Source organism: Lactuca serriola, chromosome 4 (assembly GCF_051521515.1).
Source record: "Lactuca serriola cultivar US96UC23 chromosome 4, Lser_US96UC23_V15, whole genome shotgun sequence".
Lineage (NCBI taxonomy): Eukaryota > Viridiplantae > Streptophyta > Magnoliopsida > Asterales > Asteraceae > Lactuca > Lactuca serriola.
Genome location: NC_136411.1, coordinates 139427065 through 139441455, shown reverse-complemented (window position 1 = coordinate 139441455; position 14391 = coordinate 139427065). Strand labels below are relative to the sequence as shown.

The following is a 14391-nucleotide window of genomic DNA, read 5'->3' as shown; positions in this document are numbered from 1 at the left end:
TGGCAATGAGAACGATACACTTTCATATACAAACTCGATTTCAATAATTGAATGCTGTGCATATTGAGATTTTCTCATATGGGAGCAACAATGACAATATAAAAACCTAATTTTTCACTTTAAATACAGTTTTTTAACTTAGAATGTACGTCGTCATATTTATATCTTGCCTTTGAACTGCTCTAAAATGGTGCATTCCAAACAAAATGATTATTTTACAAATTACAAAAGATAGTTATTTTTATAATAATTTTATATTATATTTTCATTTATATGTGTTAGTTTAATTAATTTTCATTTTTTTTATTATCATTGTTGTTAAAGAGTACAGAATAGAGAGACAAACACTTTAGTTAGTCTTTGTTTTGTGTGTAAGTTTCAACAATATACTTTCTTGGTAACATGTCCTTATAAAATCATGATGAATACTTGAATCCGTACCCCCAAAAATTTAGGTCCTTCCACAACCGAAACAATACCCCCAAAATGATCCACTTCAACCTGAAGCAACTGATTTCAGTATCAAAATAGTGAAATTACACACATCATCTAAAGAAATCAGAAACCAGTTCTTCATTTTCATTTTTCAATACAACTGTGGGAATCATACCCAATCACAACCCACTTTAACTTAAAATCAAACCTCAAATCGAAAAACGAAAAACGAAAGCATAGTAAACAAAGTCAGTTGTTAAACAATAATATACTGCCAACTTAACCCAATCAACTGGATTTCTTAGTGGTCATAAGATCAGCAAGCTTGTTCTTCATCTTTCCATTTGGGGACGACGACGATGATTTGTGCTCTCCTCCTCCAATCCCAGGGTAGTATCTCTTAATCACCTTCTCCCTCACGAACTTATTGTAGATGAAAGCAGCTCCTCTGAACTGCGGCAACACCAACCACGCCACCGCTATCAGCTTCACATCATACCATATCGGAATCCTAACATCACAAACAAACAATTTAACCATTAGTTTCTTGAAATCACGATGATCAAATCTTGAAATAAAACGTGTTTGCGTTTTGAGTATTCACCATTCAAGAACAGATGCAAGAAGCATCTCCACGAGAGTGAGGAAGGAGTATAAGATCCAGTAAGAAAGCCACTGCTGATCGTCTTCTTTCGACGCGCTTTCTATCGCTACCACCGATGCGTAAAGTGGGTACAACAACATTGTTACAGGTCTGAAAACAACAATCAAGTAAAGTAAGAAAAGCGAAGTTGAATCAGAAGGAAGAAGGAAGAAGTAATCTTTAATTTGATTGAAGCTTACCCAGCTAATTGATGGACACCAGACATCAACGTCCAGAATCGACTCATTTGTATGAAATTGAAACAGATATATGCGATGTTACTGGATTCCGATCCGATTTAAAGAACAAAACACGAAATTTGGATGAGGGTTTTGGGTAAAGTGTTTGGTATTGTTCTAAAGATTAGGAAGACTGATGGAGCTATAAATAGGGGAAGAGGATGGTGACAAGCGTCGACAGATGACGGAGATACAAGATGCGAGAACAGGGAAATAGATATGACACGTGGCGGACATCTAATGGTTGAGGGGGTGGTCCGGTGGTCGACTTCGTTGATGGACCTTTTGATTCTACTGTGGAGACAAAATGTTATACATGAAACACAACTACTCCGGTATCCTCGTTTCCAAATAAATTAAACAATTTAAAAAAGGTCGTCGACAACGAAATTTAATGAAAAATAAAGATTTTTTTTTTCTTAAATATATTTTTCTATAAATTTATATTATGAGTTATTAGAAAGTGTAAGATAATTATTAAATGATAGATTTGTCCTGGATAGACGGTTGTCTGTATTTTGATATGAAATATTTTTTGTTGCCGTGAAAAATACTTATGGAGAGCCACCACTACCGTCATCAAGACTCACATTTGTCACGATACCGTTGCCACCATCGGCGAGAACCGTAACTGATGCAAAAATATAGCAAAGGTTGATATAATTAAAGACAATTATGCCTAGCTTGTGCGTGAGAATCGTTGGTCAACAATGTTTACTAGATCAAGGCACCACTTAGTGTGAGATTGTTGACTAGGAATATTTATGAGGTTATTGAACCATCTCCCTTGAGGATTGTGGGTGACATCACCCACAATGCTGAGGTAAATGTTTTATGTTTTTCGGGTGTAATTTAATTTGGTTAAATGATCAGTATTATTAGAAATTATATGTTGTATGTAGTTGGGTCGGATGTTGATGTTAGGATTTAAGAACTTTGAAAAAATGATATAAAATTTCATACATAAAGTAATAATGCGAAAAACGAAAAATAAGAACACAATCAATTTACGTGGTTTACAGGATCGGAGTAATCGGCTACATGTTCATGGACGTACATAAGAGAGAGAGAGAGAGAGATAAAAATTTAATTTTTACCAAATGGCTTATTATAATTAGGTAATACGAAATCAAAGGATATATTTATACTCGATGGTTCACCTAAAAATAACAATAAGGTCAAGCCCAAAAAATTCTGACAAAAATAGGCACATGACAAAATTTGAAGAAGAATTTAATATAGAAACCAACCCATAAAAAAATTCTATTTGGGTTACTATCTCGTCCCCGGTATGGGCTACTCACCTTGATCCATGCAACTTACCGATCTCTATAACTTAACAGATGATGAGAAGGTTATACCATAAAACAACTACAAAGACAATCAAATATAAAACACTATTTTTTTATATTCATGTTAGGTGATAAGCACAAAGGCATATTATAGGGTGAACTTGAATATTATGTAATCGTTTCAAAAAATAATATAAACCCTAGTTACGTTACCCGATGTGTTAAATGACTACGTGAAATACTTGTATGTGATTATATCACATTAAAACATGAAGGAATATATCTTCAAATATGGAATCTGATTTAAAAAAACCTGAGTTTAAGCGGTGCATCATACGATGAGAGGTCATTAGAATATGACGCATCGGTCTGTTACGATAATCAAAGTAAATACCTTATATTAAGTTAAGTCTGTTTAAGTAGAAGCAATAGTCTCCAAAAAGGATTGATTTTGTAACTCGAAGGTTACGATTGAAAGTCCAACATATGATAAAAAGCGGGTGCAAGATTGCGCACCGCCAACAACCAAGGAGTCCTAGAGTTAGATACTCATTTGAAAGGACATAATAGTTACGATTACCACCTAGGATAGAAAAGGAAACGTACATAGTCATTATACATGCCATGTTTTGTTGATGATTTTAAGACGAAATCATCATAATGAGGAGATAATTGTAACACCCGCAGATTCAGGCTAGTCAATTAAGATATAATAAGCGTTAAAAATGATTTTTTTAGTAGAAGATTATCTAGGATAAATAATCTTAACCAAAGTAATAGTTATGGTCAATAATTGTAACATATTTGACTTAATAAAGAATAATTATATGAATATTATGTGTTTCATGATTATTATAATATAATAAAATAGGAAAAATCAGTTGAATCGTCCGTAAATCGTAAAAATAAGTGCGCCAAAACACACACACACACACACACACACACACACACACACACATATATATATATATATATATATATATATATATATATATATATATATATATATATATATATATATATCAGTATTGCAGAAATCCGCTTAATCGGCCGTTTAATCGGCGATTAATCACTAATCAAACCTCAACCGATGAGATTTATTGCTAATCGGTCACTATAATCGGGTTTGGTCAATACAGGTCAAAGTCGGAATTAATCGGATCTAATCGGGCCTAATCGAACCTAATCGGAACTAATCGGGTTTGGTCAACGCACGTTAAAGTCGGACTTAATTGGCCATAAACGGACCTAATCGGTCCGAATCGCCGATTAATCACTTTTTTGTAGGATTAAAATTAGATTTACATATTTTTAAATAATTTTTTTAATAATTAATGGTCCCCGATTAATCCCCGTTTAGCCGATTAATCCCTAATCGTTACTCCACCGATTAGCGATTTCTGCAACCATGATATATATATATATATATATATATATATATATATATATATATATATATATATATATATATATATATATATATATATATATAATTTAGAAAGTACACGTATTCCCGATCCCGAAAATATAAATTTCGTAGAAATCTGACCCCGTATAAATTAAATATGATTTTATAATATATAAAAGTCAGTCGCGCACAATGAATGTATGACGCAAAAAGCTACGAAGAGAATGATTGACTTTTAGCTAAAGTCACCCAAAAAAATCGTAGTACTCTTTAAAATAAGAATTTTGATAAAAAAGAGTGCCAAAAACGGAGTCCGTACGAGAGATTTATGATTTTAGCAAAATCATTTAATTTTATAAAAATATGGACGAAAAATAAAGTCAAAATTAGCGGACAGAATCTAAACGAAAGTTATAGATCTCATCGATAACTACGCGTGGATATAAAGAACATAAAAAACGGAGTTCATATCAACGAGTTATAATTTATATTAGCATATTAACATATTAAAATAGAGTATAAATCATATATACGTATACATATATATACATATGTATATATGATTAGAAATATATCAACGATGCGGTCATTATAAGATTAGTGCTGAGTACTTTCGATATTAGTTTAGTACAAATATCATTAAATCTATTTAAAATAGTATTGTAAAGAGGTGGTTAGTCATTTAAATAACTATAAGGTCATTTAAGTAACTATAGATGGTGGTTTTTGAAAGTTCAATTACTATAAATAAGAGGCTCTAGGCTCATATTTCTTGTACCATTCTCTTGATTCAAGAGTCTTTCTCTTCTTATCTCCTGAGCATTTCGGTCCCTCGTGATTCAACTTCTCTTTCTGTAGTTTTAGTATAGTAAGGTGAGCATTAAAGCGCTACATGAATCTTTTTAGAAAGATTCAACGACGAAGTTCTGCCCGCTCAATGCCCGGTTTCTCGCAAAACCACCTGTAAGTGAGTTAAGTTTACCATACTTGAAGTATAACTTATGTTTAAGTTCATTATTGTTATTATGTTCTTGGACAAAGTATTTTCATGCTTACCAAACCTGTGAACTCACCAACATTATGTTGACCCTCTCAAAATCACATGTATTGCGATGTCAATGACATAAACAAAAAGCATATCCAATCAAAGAGTGTGGACAACTCTCAGACTACCGAAGAAGATGATAATTTAAGACCATACTCGACAGGCAAGCCTCTTCATTAGCCAACATTCGGAAACGTTGCTCCACTCAGTGTTTCCTCCACCTGGAAGACCAGAAGACGGGTGAATTTTGATGGCTTCATCGCAATGGGTCGGAGTAGGAAGTTGCAGCATAAGTACATTAACTGTTTTTCAGAATTCGAGATGGTTGAGATCCTTCGTGGTTGAGGGGTATAAGGGATTGGTCAGAATGCAGTTTTAGGGAGATTTTTTGTAACATCCCAAAAATACAGGCCAAAAATTTCAATTTTAAATACGTCATTACAAAACCAACAGTGTAATAAAACATTTGTAATATCATGTCATGTCAAAACCAAAGTAGAAATAATCAAACATATTATCATAAAACAATATCAGAGTGTAATCCCAAAGATCTCATGTGCGGAAAACCATAGTGTGATGCGCTGCGATCAAGCCGGCTCCTTTCCTTTAAACACGAAGTACCTGAATCCAAAACTGAAAACTGTAAGCACGAAGCTTAGTGAGTTCCCCCATCATACCACATACCATACAATCATATAACATATATATACTGTCAGGCATATCTGGGTGCCCGACCTACCCCTTCGGTCTTCTCGACCGGATACTGCCTAGCATATATGGGTGCTAGCCTCCCCTTCGGTCCTCTCGACCGGATACCGCCTAGCATACCTGGGTGCTGGGCTCACCTTCTGTCCTCTCGACCAATAACCGGGGACTATTTCACCCCTAACACTACCACATAAAACCATAGCATAAACACATAAGTCATATACTGCCTAGCATATCTGGGTGCTGGCCTACCCCTTCGGTCCTGTCGACCGGTAAGTGGGGACTATTTCACCCCCTACTACTACCACATAATATCATATCACATATATCATAATCTTTCTAGCATAGTTGGGTACTAATCTACCCCTTCGGTCCTATCGACCGGTAACCGGGGGCTATTTCACCCCCTACTACCACTATCACATAACATCATATCATGCTAGCACATAAACATAACAGATAGTAGCAAATATAGACAATTATCACAAAGATAATCATCTAACAACAACTCCTACTGGTGGGCCGACATTGTGGCCGTAGACCCACCGCTACTGGAAGGTAACTCACCTCACACTGCTGAAGTCCCGTAGACACAATCCCACACTGCTGAAGTCCCGCAGGCTGAACCCCAACTATTGGTTGACAGATTCTCGAACTGTCAACACCAAAATAACACCCAATTAATAATTGGGTCCCCAACACATAACCATAATACATACTTGGATAATTACTACATTACCCCAGGCTTGGCTTATTTAAGCCCAATAAGGCCCAATCCATAAGCCTAAAGCCAACTAGGAAACAAAGCCCAACATATGGCCCAATTTTCTAAATTGGGCCCAAACCCTTACAAGGTCTTACCATAAGGCCCAACCATTTAGTCCAGTCCAACATTCAACATTCTAATGGCCCAATATCACATAATCATAAAGGCCCAAACTATGGCCCATATATGGCCCAATTTTTCAAATTAGGCCCAACTCCTCATATGGGCCTTACCACAAAGCCCATTAATTATTCTAGTCCATTTGGTTGATCTTGGATGCCCCATTATAATCCAAGTGAAATTAGGGTTTCACATAAAATGATAATTAGGGTTAAGTTTCTTACTTAACCCATTAAGGACTTAATCCATTAAGTCCAATATCGCTTAGATTAATATTTACCAATGATTATTATTTAATATCTCAAGTTATTAAATAATTTCCATGTGTCCCGATTAATTCCCCCAAATTAGGGTTTCATGGCATTAGGGTTTTCCAAACCCTAATTAGGGTTTCCAATCCAATACTAGTCCATTAATTAATTTGTTGGGCTTTTAGATCAATTAGGGCTTTATTGGGCCTATTAAGCCCACTAGAATATCATTAAGCCCATTAAGTCTTATTGGGCCCATTAGGGTTTCAAACCCTCCAAACGAATCAACACAATCGAGACAAGGCACACCGCCACCCGACACGGCGGCCGGTGGCGGCGGGAGGCGGCAACCACCACCCTTAGGTGGTGGTTTTGAATTTCTTTTCATTATACCATTCATGTTACAATTTACAACTCAAGATCTGAAATCACACACACACACACACACACACTAAAGAAAATACTCCCACCCATGGTGGCAGCCACCACCTTGCGGTGGTGGTGGTGAGCTTTCCATGAATTTCCCATTACATAACCCACACATAACACGCCATAATAATGGAGACACACTCAAACACCTCCGTTTGCGAGATAAATCCAGCCACACCTGGTGGCTCATGGCGGTGATAGCACGGATCTAAGATGGCGGCAACAACCAAGCGGCGACACGGCGACTGACGGTAGCAGTCGGGATTCGCGACGTGCAGAAAGCATGGAGAAGAGAGAGAGAGAGAGAGTATTTTCGACAGCTTCACACGCACATGAAACATTCAAAGCGTCGCGCACTCACGGCGGCATACTCTAGCCGGAATAAATTGGTCCGCCACTCAGAGCGGAGGTGGCGAGGGACAACGGAGCAGAAGGAGGAGAGTACAACGGGAAGGTGGCGGCGACTACCGCATGGCAGTCTAACGGAACTCGACGGCAGAAAGACGCAAAACTTCATTTGACGGTAGCTCTCGTCGTTACCGGCAACCATGGATGTAACTTAGACGGAAAGGAGAGCTGCGACGCCGGAGATTAGAGGAAGGAAAGATGGGGTAATGACGGGTGGAGAGGGTGGTGACGGCTGGAGAAAAATGAGTTAGGGTTAGGGTTTCCTTAACCCTTTATACCCGCTCCACACAAAAGTTTGCCATAATGGCACTAATAGCCCCTCCCCATAACCCTCTCTTCAAACTTAATCCCATATTTACCAATTAAACCCCGCCCTTTAATTCTCTTTCAAATGAAGTCCCAGAAGTTACAATTTAGTCCCCGCCCTCATTAATACTTATGAATTAAGTCCGTATTTTACACTTTTAACCCCCAATCTCTTGAAGTGTGACAATTAGCTCTACGATACCATCATTTGATATATAATTATTTATTTTAGGCTACCACTCGTTCACTAATTTATTTATTTAACTAATAAATAAATGGGTATTACAACTCTCCCCCACTTAAATTAGATTTCGTCCTCGAAATCACTCCTTACTACTTCTTATATGCCAAACCACTTCTAGTAGCATGATCACCGTTTGGGCACACCCTAGCCTTCCTAGGGTAGCCATAACCAATCTTCGCAAAGCCCTAAAATCCGCAGGTGAACGAATTCCTCGCGACAAGACCACTTCTACTGCATCTGAAATCTGTTGTATCAAGATGGTCTGAATCCCAGACAGACCACTCATACCGAATCATTATAGATGGTACCAGTCTGCTTATCCCTCAACTAACTACCCAAATTTTGAAAACTCGAGGTTCCCACTATAAAATAGGGTCACAGACCCAATTATCCTTGCAGACCACTTATACTTATCCAAGGATCAGATACTCCCCAAATCATCTAGCTATTATGTCCGTACTCGCAACCTGAAGCACAAATGCTAACACTGCCCAAGTGCTGAAATTGCTTAATCACTGAACTGCCTGAAGTAGTACGCTGCTACATAGCTGCTTCCCAAAGTCTCTCGAGACCTTCCTGGTCTCAATTCATCCATCAGTCATCTGAAATATCAGGTTCCGGCCCGGTCGCCGAGTCGAAAGGGCTCCCACTTAGTCGCTTCACACGACTTTCGAAATAAATCCTTCTCTGGAACTAGTTGCAACTAGTTATCATGCCATTGTGACTCTAACAACTTTTTGGTCTAACCGATCGAATCCATACGTTGAATCCTGTCATCATCAAATCCAAGGCTGGAAGTAGTTGCTACTTGACCAATGGTAGCCTTATCTCACACACAATCTTATACAGTCCATCGCTTTCCTGATCCCATAACTATAGTGGCGCTCCTATAGTCCTATCACTGGCTCAACCAGATCTAATCCATCTGGGTAATTCCAAAATCTAATCCGTGGATTTCCATATCCTTACTGCTACACCCGAACTGGTGGGTACTACTGTTCCTTTCGCGTTCCAACAACACGCTCATGACTTCTACCAACCTAGTGAATGCTACGGCTACACCCGCAGACTTACAACACTCTATCACTATTTAGCTCCTAGTGAATGCTACGGCTACACCCGCAGACTTACAACACTATAACACTATCTAGCTGCTAGTAAATGCTACGGCTACACCCGCAGACTTACAACTCTATAACACTATCTGCCAACCTGGTGAATGCTATGGCTACACCCGCATACTTACACCACCCCTCACACCATCTGCTGCTAGTGAATGCTACGGCTACACCCACAGAATTACAACACTCTAACACTATCTGTGTAACAGCTCAAGTTTTCAAATAAATTTTTCATTTTAAAAATAAAGTATTTCCATTCAAAACAAGGCATAAATAATTTAGGTGTCATGTCAAATACAAATTGTCTAAATCCCAAGATCATAAAAACATCCTTCAGTGTGTATCGATCACGCCGGCGCCTTCCCACGGTCCTCGCTAGTACCTGAAACACATACATAACAACTGTAAGCATAAATGCTTAGTGAGTTCCCCAATATACAACTTACGCACATACGCCTTTCCAGGCCCTGACCTTTCGGTCCATGTGTCTCAGGGGACTTCCGTCCCTGCTGGGTAAACCTTCCGGTCCTACCCACGCCGACCTTCCGGTCCATCACACAACATATTGCCTTCCGGCCCATAACATATCGCCTTCCGGCCCATAACATATTGCCTTCCGGCCCATAATATAATCGCCTTCCGGCCCATGACATACATAGCACAAATAACAAATAACTTACCGCATATAGCATACATATCACATATCATATCTGACCTTCCGGTCACACAGTCAAACCCTTCCGGGTACAGTATAGTGAGAAGACTCACCTCGTGAATGCTGAAAGCTAGCAACTCCTGAAATCACTCGTGCACAATCCGACGAGCTACAACCTCCCTATAACATCACATATCTCTCATTAACACTTATATCTTCTAAGTGTGACTATCCTTAAGAAGTCAGACTTAGGTCAACTCTGGTCAACGGTCAACGGTTAACGGTCAACTTGACCGGACTCGGCGACTGCCATGGCGACTCGGCGAGTCTAGACACCCTCCAACTCTCTGAGATTCCCTTTCTACTCGTCGAGTATCCTCCTTGACCCGACAAGTTACTCCTGGAAGAATCGCGGGGCCACCCCGACTCAACTCGTCGAGTCTGAAGAACAACTCGACGAGTCCCAGTTAATCTTCAAGCTACTCGCCGAGTCTGTTCATCGAACTCGGCGAGTCCATGCCATGCAACCGCTCAAACTGCATCCTAAGGTCAGAACTGCTTCGACCATTCCTAGGTCTGGCCTTCCTAGGCTGATCCATCACGTAAAGTCCTCATTTCAGTGCTCAAGATACACCACATGATTCATAATTTGCGTTTTGGCCTAAGGCATAAGGATTCCAATCCAAAACCTTCATCAATTCCCGAAATGCACAGACATGGGACATTCTGGACCTCCATAGGTCCCAATACAGGGTTACAATCGTTTAGGGGACTAGGGTAACATTCAATCTATTCACAAAAAGGGTTCCATAAACCCTAATTCCATAATCACATCAAAATAGCAGAGTATACTCGAATTCTTACCTGGATGATGTATTCTCTGTGTCCCCAATCCTCAGAATGTGACTCCCTTGCTGTTCCCTTAGCCAATCCCTTCTCTTCCTTGCACAACAATTCTTCTATAATCAACAATGGCCTATAATCCTTGCTCCAGATGCACACAATCGATCTAGGGTTCTTCTCAGAAGGCTAAAATGAACAATGACGGCCAATGAGTCCTTTTTATACGTCCCAAAACTGAACGGTTAGGGTTTTCGCTAAACAGCGCAGACTCGCCGAGTCCATATCTGGACTCGTCGAGTCCAGTCGCGAACCCGCGACCAAGTCTGCGATCCTACTCGGCGAGTCTAGGCTCCAACTCGCCGAGTCCCCTCTTAAATCACCCCAAAAACATAATTTAATAATACCTAAGATTCCGGTCTGTTACAACTCTCCCCCACTAGGATTAGACTTCGCCCTCGAAGTCTCATTCTGAAAATAGTTCCGGATGCTGCTCCCGCATCTCACGTTCCGGCTCCCAAGTCATTTCTGATCCCTTACGGTGTTGCCACTGAAGCAACACCAGAGGTACCTCCTTGTTGCTCAGAACCTTGATCTTCCGATCCCTGATGGCTACTGGTCTCTCAGCATAATTCAGGCTCGCATCCACCTGAATATCCTCTAATGGAACCACTGCCGACTCATCGGCTATGCACTTCCTCAATTGCGACACAGGAAAGGTGTCGTGGATCTGTCCCAACTCCGCTGGCAACTCCAACCGATAGGCTACCCGGCCTATCCTTGCAATCACCCGAAATGGCCCAATATACCGGGGCCCCAACTTGCCTCTCTTCCTGAATCGAATCACTCCTTTCCAAGGAGAGACCTTCAGGAGAACGAAGTCGCCGACTTGAAACTCAAGCTCGGATCGGCGCCTGTCTGCATAACTCTTCTGTCGGCTCTGGGTGGTCAACAACCTCTGTCTAACTTGCTGAATCTGCTCTGTCGTCTGAAGCACGATCTCTGTGCTGCCCATCACCCTCTGTCCCACCTCTCCCCAGCAAATGGGGGTCCGACACCTCCTACCATACAACAGCTCAAAAGGTGGCATACCAATGCTCGAATGATGGCTGTTGTTGTAGGAAAACTCTGCTAAGGGTAAATATGCATCCCAGCTACCCCCGAAGTCCAACACACACGCTCGAAGCATGTCCTCTAGCGTCTGAATCGTTCGCTTGCTCTGACCGTCTGTCTGGGGATGGTATGCGGTACTAAAATGCAATTTAGTACCCAGCTCCTCCTGGAATTTCTTCTAGAACCTGGAAGTGAAGCGCACATCACGGTCTGAAACAATCAAGATCGGCACCCCATGCCGAGATACCACTTCTCTCACATATATCTCCGCCAACTTCTCCGCTGAAGAACTCTCGCTGATGGCAAGGAAGTGTGCACTCTTCGTCAACCTATCCACAATCACCCAAATTGCATCAACTCCCCTGGCAGTCCTCGGCAATTTGGTGATGAAATCCATAGTGATCTGTTCCCACTTCCACTCGGGAATCTCCAATGGCTGTAACTTGCCATGCGGTCTCTGGTGCTCGGCCTTAACCCTACGGCAGGTCAAGCACCTCTCAACGAACCATGTGACGTCCCTCTTCATACAGGGCCACCAATACTCTTTCCTCAAATCCAAATACATCTTCGTAGCCCCGGGATGGATCGAGAATTTCGATCTATGAGCCTCTTCCATCAAAGTAATATGCGTACCGCCCACGAACGGTACCCAAATCCGACCCTGAAACGTCAGAAGCCCTCGTCCATCCTTAACGAACTCTGAAATTAACCCAACGACCCGCTCTTTCTTCTGCATCTCTGGTCGCACAGCCTCGGCCTGTGCCCCACGAATAGCATCCAATACTAGAGCCATCACAGTCAATCTCAAACATACATCTCGCAATGGAGTGCTCTCCGCCCTGCGGCTCAATGCATCGGCTACCACATTAGCCTTGTCTGGGTGGTACAGGATCTCACAATCATAATCCTTGACCACATCCAACCACCTCCTCTGACGCATATTTAGGTTGGGCTGATCCATCAAATACTTCAAGCTCTTATGGTCCGTGTATATCGTACATCGAACCCCATACAGGTAGTGACGCCAAATCTTGAGAGCGAACACTACTGCCCCCAACTCTAAATCGTGTGTGGGATATCTCGCCTCATGAGGCTTCAGCTGCCTCGACGCATAAGCTATCACATGACCCCTCTGCATCAACACTGCACCCAGTCCCGAAATCGATGCGTCGCAATATACTACAAAATCTTCCATCCCTTCCGGGAGAGCTAATACCGGGGCTTCGCACAACCTCTGGCGAAGTGTCTCAAAGGAGGTCTGCTGCTCGGGTCCCCATGAGAACGCAACACCCTTCCGGGTCAATCTGGTGAGCGGCACTGCGATCTTGGAGAAATCCTTAATAAATCTCCGATAGTACCCTGCCAACCCAAGGAAACTCCTGATCTCAGAGGGTGACTTCGGCACCTCCCAACTCATCACCGCCTCAACCTTGGCCGGATCGACCAATATCCCTTCCTGATTAACAACATGTCCTAGAAATTGGACCTCCCCCAACCAGAAGTCACATTTGGAGAACTTTGCATAAAGCTTCTCCGACCTCAATACCTCAAGGACCTCCCTCAAATGCTCCTCATGCTGCTCTCTAGATCTCGAATACACTAGAATGTCGTCGATAAATACAATCACTGACCGATCCAACATCGGCCTGCATACCCTGTTCATGAGATCCATGAACACAGCCGGGGCATTGGTGAGCCCGAAAGGCATCACCACAAACTCATAATGCCCATATCACGTCCTAAACGCTGTCTTCTGGACGTCCTCATCCCGCACTCTCACCTGATGGTACCCTGACCTCAGATCGATTTTGGAAAACCAAGATGCTCCCTGCAACTGATCGAATAAGTCATTGATCCTCGGTAACGGGTAACGGTTCTTGACCGTCAACTTGTTCAACTCCCGGTAATCAATGCACATCCGGTGTGAACCATCCTTCTTCTTGACGAACAGAATAGGTGCTCCCCACGGCGAGCTGCTCGGCCGAATGAATCCCTTCCCCAGCAACTCCTGGAGCTGCGAGGACAACTCTTGCATCTATGGAGGTGCAAGACGATAAGGCACCTTAGCAATAGGCGCGGCCCCCGGAACCAGATCGATACCAAACTCTACTTGCCTCACAGGAGGTACTCCCGGCAGCTCCTCGGGGAAAACATCTGGAAACTCACGCACCACTGGGACCTCCTCCACTGACCTCGGTCTCTTGGAAACCTCTCGCGTAGCCATCACATACGCCACAAAACCCTTACAGCCCTGCTGTAGACACTGCCTCGCCCTAGCGGCCGAACAAAAAGCTGATCCCGAGCGGGTACCCTCACCGTACACCGAAAGAACTCCCCCACTATGGTCTCGTATAGTCACCAGCTGACG

At 41.8% G+C, this 14391-nt stretch overlaps 1 protein-coding gene across 1 annotated transcript; it reads right to left on the bottom strand.

Moving 5' to 3' along the window:
• Window positions 1-550: 550 nt before the first annotated feature.
• Window positions 551-1449, bottom strand: LOC145102632 (HVA22-like protein e). Its single transcript, XM_079040081.1, has 3 exons — window positions 1279-1449; window positions 1040-1189; window positions 551-946 (listed from the first exon to the last, which is right to left on the bottom strand). Exons 1-3 carry the CDS (start codon window positions 1323-1325, stop codon window positions 724-726), a joined length of 420 nt encoding a protein of 139 aa, XP_078896207.1. The 5' UTR covers window positions 1326-1449; the 3' UTR covers window positions 551-723.
• Window positions 1450-14391: the final 12942 nt, after the last annotated feature.